This window comes from Malaclemys terrapin, chromosome 4 (genome assembly GCF_027887155.1).
Source record: "Malaclemys terrapin pileata isolate rMalTer1 chromosome 4, rMalTer1.hap1, whole genome shotgun sequence".
Classification (NCBI taxonomy): Eukaryota; Metazoa; Chordata; order Testudines; family Emydidae; genus Malaclemys; species Malaclemys terrapin.
The window spans coordinates 46,100,611-46,112,261 of NC_071508.1; the positions used below are offsets into that span (position 1 = coordinate 46,100,611).

The following is an 11,651-nucleotide window of genomic DNA, read 5'->3' on the forward strand; positions in this document are numbered from 1 at the left end:
ATGTAGTCCCTTTGCCATTCCATGCTGGTTCCTTAATGGTGGTTGCATAGTAGCCCATATCCCTGAAAGGTAGGAGCCGTCCCACAATGTTGTTGTTGCCATTCCAGAGTCAATAGCCTGTGGGTGCTCCAGAATGTGAATGTGATTGAAGGCACAACTTCAAGAATATGGCCAGCTGAAGGTAAATTTCCCACTGTGGAAGCATCAGGACCAAATAATGTCTTTTTTTTTTTTTTTTTTGCAAAGTTTTAAGCTGCTAACGTGACAAAGCAAACTGCGCAGCTCTGAGGAATCCTGACCTTGCAGTGCAGCGTGTAGGTATAAAGGAGAGCTATCGCCCCAATTCTGTGATGCAGTAGGTAGATTAATGTGACTGCACTGAGCCTAGGGATTGCTTCGCTTAGTGTGTGCAAGATGAGATAACACAGTGGCAGAGAGAATGTTTCCTATGGAGAGAAACGCAGGAGTCCTCTATAGACAGCTGAGTAAAGGAAATGCCATACCCTTGCACAGCAAGGTCTGTTCGGATAGTGATCTAATGTCATGCTGTGGGACTAGAGGGGAAGGTCAACACTGCTTATTTGTTTCTGGACTCCTCCCTCTAGCTCTGTATTTTCTGTCCTGATTTCTCAGCAGAGGGAATGGCAGATTAACCTATGGCTCTGTGAACGGACAATCTAGGGCCTAATACAAAACCGACGGTAATCAATGTAAAGACTCCCACAGGTTTCAATGGGGGTATGGATCAGGCCTTAAGACTTTTTAACCTGTTTTTAACTGCTATAATGATATATTTATTTATAATGCTACTTGCCTTCTGCAGCCAGGGAGTTATGAAATCCTGGCCCAGTGTAAGGAAGATGGAGAAAAATGTTTATCTCCCCTGAATTCAACTCATCCTGCAGCAGTCTGCCAGACAGAAGGTTGGTAAGAGAAGAGGAACCCAGGCAGTGACGTAGTTTTTGTTTCTTCTGTTTCAGTTTCTGTGCTGTGGAAAGCAGTCACCCTTTGGAGAAACAGGAGGCATTGAAAATGAGACATGTCCATCAGAACATATAGGCACAGCCAGAGAGGTAAGGGAATAATCCAGGAGCTATTTGTCAGATGTCACCCATCAGCTTTTTAGCTGCTAGTTAAACTAGCCCAAATGACCTAACTTGAGTGGGGGGGGGGGAAAGCACCTTTTGTCCCAGTCTAGACAAGACCTAAATGACTACATGTGGTGCAGAGAAGCCGTGAGGCCTAATTCCTCACTCTTTACCTTGGTCAGCATTTTCAATCCCAATCCAGCCCTACAACTGCTGCAGCTCCTGTGTTGTTTCCTTCCCTCCAAATTAACTGGCATCTACATCAACAGACCATTAACTTGAGTCTTTTGTCTCAGCAGGATGATCATTATTCCCAAACTCTTTCCATGGAGCTACTGACAAGACCTTCTTCCATCTCACCTGGGCTCCAGGCTCCCAGCTCAAAGCCAGTTCCCCCCTCGCTCTCACCAGCTGCCTCCATTTTCATTGCACTATTGACCGTGTCTATTTGGAACTTTCTGAGCCATATTTTCACTTGCATTTTTCCCTACTATTAAAGGGAAACTCCAGGTGGGATGAGAGAAATGGTGACCTTTTGAGGGATAAAATGAGGAAGGATTACCTCCCATGTCCCTTGCCATCACTCCTACTCCTACTTACTGGCTGCCAAAAGACACCTCCTCAGTTGTATCCATTAGAAGAAGGGCATTGATTTTTTTTTTTTAATTAGAAATGCAAACTGGCGTCTTGCTGACTGAAAACAGCAGCTAGAAGAAACTGCAGTGGATCAGTGGTTCCCTGAGCCACAGATACAATTCTGTAGCTGTTCCTTTGCCCGGTTTGATGCTTGCAGCCCTAGAGAGCTATGAAAATGCCTGATCTCTTCAATTTGTCATTCCTCAGAAGCTTCTTTTCTTGTCCTCTGACTTTGCAGTGGACACATGATGTCATGCTTCTGTGTGATGTCAGATGCCTATCAATCCAATCAGACATCTCTATTTGCAGTTAAATTATGAGGTGTGAGAGGTACTTTGCTTGCAGATAGCAACAAGCTGAACATGCAGATTTTCATATGTAAATTATACATACTGCCCTTCTCCAGGGTATTAGAGAATTACTAAGAATTCACTGGGAAATACCTAGCTTCCAGGAACCTATTTTTTTTTCCATTCAAGGGCATAAACCACTTTTCAGTAAGCTCTTCTGTTGTTGGTTTTTTTTTTTTTTTTTGAGGAAGCAAATAAACAGACCCAATACCAGATGATCTCTGCCAGTAACTTGGATTTTTCTCAGTAGATTTCCCTGGACTGTGTAATTTTGTTCTGTTTGACCAGTAGTGCTAATTAAAGTTGCCATCTTAATATGTATATTTGTCCTAGGAGACAAAATGATTGTGTTGCTGTGGTTATGCAAAGACATCCTGTATTAATGCAATGTCCTAACACATAGTGTATAAATTCAGAACTTTTTAATTATCCTGCTTGTCAATTTTCAGGACCTGGGACAAATTCATGATGATACAGGGTATCATGGGATAGCAACCTTTCTGATATATCTGCCTTCTGAAAACTGAATTCTGAAGTGTACCTTATGAAACAGGCTGCAATTGATGATAATATGGCTGTAGGAAAAGAAGCGAGGGGAAGAAATGTCGCTGTTGTGTGGTGGTGCAGGAGCAGGGTGGTTACATAGCTATTTATGCTTTGAATTCCCTCCTGCTGGTAGTCACGGGAGATAAACTGCAGTGATGCATTCTGTAGAATTTATGGGAATGGAGGAAGTGATCTTGTGTCCTAGCAGCTGCTGCTCATTTTATCTTTGGGTTCAATTCTGCAAGGATCTGAGTACTCTGTCCTGATCCAGCAAAGTATTTACGCAAGTGCTTAACCTTAAGCATATGAATAGTGTGTCTGTCACCCACACACAGACTTCAGTGGGCCTGCTCATATGCTTAAAATTAAACACTAGCTTACGTGCTTTTGCTAGTTCCAGCCAGAGTGCTCTGCATCTTGCAGGATCCAAGCCCTTTACTAGCATTGCATTGCAGACTTAAACCACAGCATGTCAGAAGACCTGCAACAAACATTATTGTGCATTTCACATGCCTTCATTCCATCTTCCTTTTTCTTCCCCCCCCCTTTTATTTTTATTTATTTATACACACACACACACACACACACACACACACATCTTGAAATATATTTTACCTGGTGCGATTCCAAAAATATCACTGCAATGGCAGGTATACTGTAGGTAACTGACTATGGAGAGCACGGTATGGCAATAGAACCAGGGAGACATAGACCCCATTCACTACCAAGCCAAGGTTCCATGTCTCAAAGTATAGCACAATCTGCAGCAGTGCACTGGTGCCAGAATTCACGCTGCATACAGTGACAGGTAAAGTCAAGAAGGAGGATTTGCACTATTGCTGCCGCTCTCTCTGCTGGTTGAGGAGGAGGAAAGCAGGATAAAGCAAACCTAACTCTGATTCCTGTTGTTTTTAGACAGAGGCTGTCTCTACGATACAGGGTCTGTAAGAGACAGGGCTTGGAAGCTGCTTCTGCTGTGAGGGATGATGATGTTAAACCCTGTCAGGCAGAGGGAGATGGGGAAGCCTCTTCAGGGATAAAAGAGGTGAACTCCCCCAAGCTGCCACTGTGCTTTCATATAATATCTCTGTCATTTCAGGATTGCCTCCAAGAGATCCAAGACTTCCTAAAAAAACATATGGACTTTGTCTCTGCGCTACTGATCATCACAATCTGCTTCATGGTAGCTATCTTTGTTCCATTGGTACCCTAATTTCTGAACAAGCTGAGGCAGGGACAGGCTTGAGAGGGCAGGTCACGTTGAAAAGCTTGCATGCAGGAGACAGGTTTTTGGATCTGGCAGTGATGAGCCAGCAGCATGACGTTCAATAGCAAAGGAAATAACCTTGATGATGTGATTCACCACAGAGACTAGGGGAGGAGCTATCCCGTCTCATTGGGTAGATGCCAATAGGGCTGCCAGTCAGTCTGAGGAATCACAGCCAGTTCTCTGCTGGAATGGGCTCCCTAAATTCCTGGCAGCCACAGGTTCTGTGCTGAGCTTGGGGAATAGGTCTGGAAATTGGCTTCTTCAGAACTTGAATCCCATTGTCAAGGGTGTTGAGTCTAAGCATTTTCTCCTGTGGCTGAGGATGTGCCATGTTCTAACCACCACATGATCTAACATTACTTTGTGGTGTTTAGAGCTGGTCAAAATATTGTCATCAAACACTTTTTGACCAAAAATATCTTTTCAACCAAAGGAAACATTATCATAGAAAATGTTCATCTTGGTCAAAATTTTCCAGTGTTTGGAATGAAAAACCAAAATTATTTTGGTAAAAGTTGATTTCTTTTTGAAAACTTTTACCCAAGCCCTGATATTTTTACCAAACAATTTTTTTTTAAATGCAAATTTTTTGTTAAAAAAAATAAATTGAAAACTCATCATGGGAAATGTCTTTAAAAAAATCTCCCAAAATTAAGTTTCCTACAAAAAAAAATAATGGGCAGTTGCAACCAGCTGTAATGTTACTGTTAGATATGCAAGACCACAACTTCCTGCAGGGCTAGGCCTGTGATACACAGGAGGTCAGCTGCCTGCCTCCCAGCTGAGGCTAGGTGTCAGGTGATAACTTGAAGATCATCTGGTATTAGGTGAGCCAGCAAGTAGCTCAGTTGAGCTGCAGGGAGTAGAAAGGCTGCTGCTGAGGACAGAATCCAGTTCATGGGACTCTCTGGCAGATGGCCTGTGTAATCCTGTGGGGAACAGGCTAGGAAGAAGGAACCAGAGACTTGTCTTGACTCCCAGTCATTCTGTGAAGTGTAATCCTGTAGGGAGTAGATTGGCCCCTGCAGTAGACCCCGGGTCAGGAGAAAAGACAGGATTGGTGTGCTGAACAGTGTTTTGTTTTTGAATAACACTGAAGTCCTGTAGAAGAAGGGGCAGGAATCCTGTGGCTGGAGAGTGTTGTTGGTGCATGGGCAGGTGAGATGCTAACCCACTGCCTTACAGATATGCAGACATGGTGCATCTAGCCAATGGCTGGAGTACGCTGCTAATGGAACAAGCCTTTTTCGTGTCTAGTCACCACTTGGCAGACACAACCTCTACACAGGGGTCTCGCACTTGTAATAAAACATGCCTTCAGACCTGTTCCATGTACAGAATATTAAATTTCACCTGCTCTAATAACTCTCCAATTGAGCTTCAGTTATTGAAGCAAGATTTTTCTGACCAGGTCTGTACACATAGTTGGGTTTCAGACTTGTCACGATCACCCTTAAATGTACCCGGGCTCGCCGTGCAATGTGGAGTTATTATATCTAACTTGCTATACATGAGTGGATGACCTGGACCTAAATACATGGTTGTAATACACTCAAGGGTTTGCCTGGACTCCGTGAATGCTGCCTGAGAGCAGCAAGAGTCCCCAGAGTGAATCACACCTGCCTGCTGACTCCTGCATTAAATATCAGTTTGTCTTTTAATAATGATGGAATAAATATTTGCCCTTTTTAAAGTTTACTGATTTGCCCAAAATGTTAGTCAGAGCTATTCTCCTCTGAACTGCTGTGTCAGAGGATGGAAGAGCAGCAGTGGGTAGAGCTCTGATACTATTGCAGGAAGATGGCACATGTAATTGTGGCACAGGAGCAGATGATGCCTAACCTGCTGAATTCTGATAGGCTTAGAAAACCCTTCTGGTTCAGCCAATTAGAATACAAACATAACCATAACATTTCAAATCATAAAGGTTAGTGTGCAACATTTCTAGTTTAAACTTTTATCATTCCGTTAGGAACAGCCGCTAAGCAATCTGACTTATAACAATTCCATCCAGGGTATTTCCTGATGCATAGAATTACATAGGTATATAAAATTCTAGCACTAATATTACAATAGTTATGTTAATTCTCAGTGTAGATTAGCTCCTCCCATGGAACTATGCATGAGACATACCAGATGAATTATACAATGTCATATCTTGGAATATTTGGGGTAATGTTTTCAGTTTGGGTATAGGAAAAATCTCACTCCAACTCTACTGAAAGAAAGTTGTGGCTTTTATTTCATAGCTGTGAAATGGCAGCTATCAACTAGGACTGGTTTTGAAGAATATGGTGGGAGGAGCCTCATTCTATTTCTAAAATATTTTTACCATTATGATTGCAGGATGCAAAGAAAAGTGTACGGTGGCTGCCTTAGTGATTGCAGGTGTTGCTATCTTCCAGCTACCAATGAGCTGTCCATAAATGTTCAAAAATCAAACTATACATTCAAAGAGGCATTTTCATATTAAGGCAAACTTTTATAAAGAACATATATTTACTGCCACCGTTATTCCCACAGCAACCTGGCTTCTGATATGTTGCACATATAGGTTCTGATACAGCCTTCAATTATATGATCACACCAATACTGGGCAATGTGATGTATCATTCAGCAAATTTGTATACTACAGTACAAAGGAACTGCATTCTTTTGTGTACTCAGAGGCACACATGTATGTGATGTATGTTGTATTACTCCAAACAGTACCTACTGAGGTTTTTTCAATCAAAGACTACTGCAGTACAGACGGTTCGCACACAGGAGCAGACTTAACTTGGTTGTGGGAATCTGAATCCTAAATTTTCCAACTTATTCTCACTGCTGATGTTATGGTATTGGAACTGAAATTAGAGCCCCATTGTGCTAGATGCTGTATATAACAATCTCTGCGCCAAATAACTTAGTCTAAGCAGACCAGACAGAGGATGGGAGAAAGGAAGTACCATTATCCCCATTTTACAGATGGAAAATTCAGGCACAGAGAGATCGTGACTTGTCCCAGGGTCACACAGGAAGTCTGTGGCAGAGCAGGAATTGAACCCAGATCTCCTGAGTCCCAGTCAAATGCCTTAACCATGATATTGTTCTCTCTCTGTTGAAATTTCAACCGTAGCATTTCACAGTAATGTAACTTTTTTGTGTATGCAACAGCCTGATACAGTAGCTCAGAGATACCTGTGAATAAGAACATAACATAAGAACATAAGAAAGGCCGTACCGGGTCAGACCAAAGGTCCATCTAGCCCAGTAGCCTGTCTACCAACAGTAGCCAATGCCAGGTGCCGCAGAGGGAGTGAACCTAACAGGTAATGATCAAGTGATCTCTCTCCTGCCATCCATCTCCACCCTCTGACAAACAGAGACTAGGGACACCATTCCTTACCCAATGTTCAGTATTGATGTGTGTGTATCAGTACCTTTGCACTCAGGTGAAGTAACCGCCAACCATCAGTCCTGATATTTAATTCTTTGCCTCTCTGATTCCTTAGGTTTATGGGATGATTTTAACTTCATTCCTCTGGTTCTCCATCCACTTCAGCAACAATCTGGACCGGAAAGGCAAATACATTTTCAGAGAGACCTAGAAAACAGTCGCCCAGCTTCCCCACCAGAGCAAGGATTTCCAACCCTTGAATTGGGAAACCATCGGAAAGTTCTCCACAGAGTTCCCTGAGAAGCTGTGGCTAGGTGACTGGAGCTGGGCCTTGGTACCTTCATGTTTCTCTTTACTGCATTACCTGCCGCCTCTGCATTGTCAGCTGACTAGTGGGAATGTTCATTGGGCAGCACAGGAGAGAAAGATGTGACATTTTCTGTAAAGACAGACAGGAACAACTGGGGAATCAGGACCATGTAGAGACACAGATAGGCATCTTTAGCACTGGTGTAAGATGTGGATGGTAGCAAGGAAGCAGACAGCCGCTCACCCAGAAAACCATCCAACCCAGCTAGCCAAAACCAAACCCTGGTCTAATCACTTCTGTCAATGCCTGAAAACAGACCGCTTAAAACCCCATCAGTGTGCCAAGACATACAAAGAAACTAAAATACCAGCAAGAAAAAAAAGAAGTCCAGTTTTAATGCCCCTCTGCCAGGAGAATGTCCTCTCAGCTATAGCCAAAACAAATGCATCATGCCAATCAATCATGCCACAATTCATGGCAAAACAACCACTTACATTCCGCACCCCCCCCCCACACACACACACACAAACAACCCCCGCACCACCACCAAATAACCAATTGCACTTGGCAGAAAGAAGAAAGAAATGCATTAGAGGACACGTGGAATAAGTAACTTAATTTAACTAATTATCCACCAAGTTTCCCACAGTCCATTCTGTTCCTGAACTAAATTACTACAAACTGGGGAACTATTGTAAATTTATAAATGTGTTTTGCCAAAACAGAATTTAAAAAACAAATAGAAATTACGGAAAGTAAAATAAAGACGGTAGCATTTACATTTAAAAGAACGTCAACATTGGATGTTACAATGTATCACAAGATAACAAAGTAAATAAATAAATTTATGTTGAGTACTCTGAAAAAATGGGCACTAGTCCTCTCAAAGAGGGCACCCAAAATTAGTTTACACTTCTGACAATTTTGGCTTTAATCTCTGAGACTCAGTTAACTCAAGGTCCTATCAGTCTTGTTACACGGACAAACTTTATCCTAAATCTACACTATTTTCACCATGTGACTATCCCTGTAGAGCTATGTATCTTTAAGTAAAGATCCTTATCAATCCACCAATATGCTTACGTGTGTCAATGGGATTATGGGACTGCCCATGGCAGTTCAACCAAATCTCTCTCGAGTTTGATAAGTAACTTGTTCAAATTTCTATATTCTAAGTCAATTTGATTCAAAATTGCTTTGCCTTGGTGCTGTTCATAGCTAAACTCTTTCCATTATGCATGTATTCAATATTATAATTTCTCTGGACGTTCACGAATACTGTAAACTCTTTAACCAAATATTCAGTAGTGGCAAAAGTCTTGAGCTTAACTGGACAATTCAGAATTCTTTTTCTCTCTTGGCTAAGAAGTTGTTAGTTTCTTGTCACCGCAAAAAATGATCTAGGGCTTCTCCACATGAAGACTTAGTGCAGGGGACGCTGGGGTGTAAATCTACAATGGCACTAGCCTGCTGCTCACCAACTGTGTGTGTGGACACAGTTGCCACTCACTTTTTTTGCAGCGTGTTTCAAACAGCAGCAGTTCAAAGCACATTGCAGAACTTTTAATGCATGGTAGCATTTAATGCATACAGCCAGTTACTGCACAGCAGGCTAGTACCCTGTAGATTTACACCCCAGCTTGGCATGCATGAAGACCTGGTCTACAGTGAAAAGTTACATTGGCATAGCTACGTCAGTGGGGAAAAAAGCAAACTCCTGATGGACATAGCTATGCTGACATACCCCCCTGTGGACATCACTAGTTGATAGAAGAGGTCTTCCATCAACATCACTAGCATTGGCTGAGGAATAGGTGTAGAAAAACCCCTTCTGTCGCTGAAGGCTGCATCTACATGACAAGCCTGTGCTGCTATAGTCTGGGTAGTGTAGACGTATCATCGGTCTCTGTATGGACAAGCACCTAGGCTGATTGCTTTAACACACTCTTAATCTTTCTGAGATGCACCTTTGCTGTACCCAGCCATGATTCTCCTGTTACAAATAATACTATTCTCAGTGAAATGAGTTCTTCTAGGCTCGACATTCTCAGTTACTTGTTGACTTAGGGCCAGATTTTTAAAGATAGTTGGGAGCCTAAAGCTGCAGATAAGCACCTAGCGGGATTTTCAAAAGCACCTAGGTGCCGAATTCCCATTGATTTCCCATCGTTTGTTTTCCCAAGACATCAGGTGTTAGCAGAGAGAGGGTGCTCTTGGTAGCCACCTGATGACAATCCCACTCTCATGCAATCTCATCCAGATGTTTCAGTTTCAGTGAGCAAATTGGTGAACAGCTGTTTTGTACAGTTTCTGATAAGCCGTGTGGCCTGGCTCCTTTTCTAGGTAAAGTTGATGTGGGCCAATTAGAAAGCAAACCTCATTTCTGATGACATTTTGAAACATCCAACCAGACAAGTAGCTTGGGACATACCAGTTTGCACTATACATTTTAAGACCTATATCAGCTTGCAACATCCTTTGCCACCAATTGTGCATTTAGTATGATAATCTTTTAAGACAGTTGTTTAGTCCAGGCTCCAGTCAGTAATCTACTACCACAAGCTGCTTCTGTAGGTTCCTCTTGCAGTGTATCTTGAGCAACTTTGCACAACCCCACCTTCTTTCCCAGGCTGCAGTTTCTCAATCAGCATATTTAGCAGTCTGCACAGATAGCCACTTTCAAACTCCTGTCTCTATATAGAGTCTCATGACATTCCTTGATGATTGTGCAGTTGTTTAGTTGTTCGTTATGCAGCAATATAAAATTAATTGACTGATTTTTCTTGGTTCAACACCAATAATTTTGATGGTAATGAAACAATAAGACAAAACAGCTGTACATGTCTCTGTACCAATTTGTGGCTATACTCCACACATCAGTGATAAGGTTGGTCAGATCACTTTATCTGTTAAACAGTTTCAGCAAGTAGATAAACAAATGATTTATCATTTGTGGTCATTTAGTCCTTATAACTATTTGGACAGGGTCACCATAAAGATTTTCACTTCACCTTGACTGTTCAATAAGCTAATTGACTGTATCATCTTTTTTTAGCATAAAATAACAAGGTGTTCGTATGTTTGTTAATGATTAGTTAGATATTTCTTATTGATTACATTTCTAATTGAAAAAGGAAGCATTGTCCTAACTATTTGAAATATCTTGCGATCGCAGCTCCTTTTGGCAAGGAACTTTCTGAAACTGCAAGGGTCGATTTCAGAATGCTTTAGATTACTTTAATGCTACAGATGGGGCCCTATCCTCAGCTGAGGATTTGCCCCATTGTTTGTTTCAACCAACCTCTGATCTGTATGATAGACAATTATAATACCATACTACCGAATTAAACATAAACTGATGTACACTGTCAAAGCTAATGCTATGGTTATCCCAAAGGCCAGCTGGAAGGTCATATGACTCTTGACTACTTCAATAAAAATGTATGTTGTGGCAAAATGCTATCTTCCCTCACTCTTTCTGTGTGCACAGCAAGCTGTTTGGGTGGCTGTGGTGTTTGTATAATGAAGCTTGGCAGTAATTATTTCAGCGCTGGGAAGATGTATTATCCATACAGCTGGCAGTCGGTCTGGCATACAAACATATCCTAGCAGTGAAGGGCAGATATGACTGTATCAAACTTTGAAGAAGGGGAACTACCAATCTGCTCAGCTTCTGTTCCTTGTTGCTGCAGTCATCAGCCTCCCCTCACTAGTAACCAACTAGGGTTAGATCAAGAACATGTAGTTTGCAAGGAATAAAACAAGCTAAGAAAGAACAAGTAAGCGTCTAATCTATATCTAAAGAACATGGTGTTCAGGTAAAAGAAATAACCAACATTTAACACAAAGCCTGAAAGGAAGGTTTCTGGGGGCGTTATTTTTGGCTGCAAGACTCTATGGTGACTGGAAAACTAGTGAAATTCTGACCTCACAAGAGCCTGAGCAAATGCAAGGGGAAAGACATTTTTGATTAGCCTATTTGTTTAATGAGCGAGATTAGTTCATTACTTGTTTTTTCACATCTATTTAACTCCCATATTTAATGAATATTTGGGTGTAAGGATGGCATTAT

At 41.8% G+C, this 11,651-nt stretch overlaps 1 protein-coding gene across 1 annotated transcript in view; it reads left to right on the plus strand.

Moving 5' to 3' along the window:
- TSPAN32 (tetraspanin 32) overlaps positions 1-11,029 on the plus strand; it is a 64,573-nt gene extending 53,544 nt beyond the window's left edge. The window contains exons 6-8 of the mRNA XM_054028743.1: positions 981-1,073; positions 3,720-3,803; positions 7,385-11,029. Of these exons, the coding sequence (XP_053884718.1) occupies positions 981-1,073; positions 3,720-3,803; positions 7,385-7,480 (273 nt within the window). The 3' untranslated portion in view covers positions 7,481-11,029. The remainder of the gene's footprint in view (positions 1-980; positions 1,074-3,719; positions 3,804-7,384) is intronic.
- The last annotated feature ends 622 nt before the right edge of the window (positions 11,030-11,651 follow it).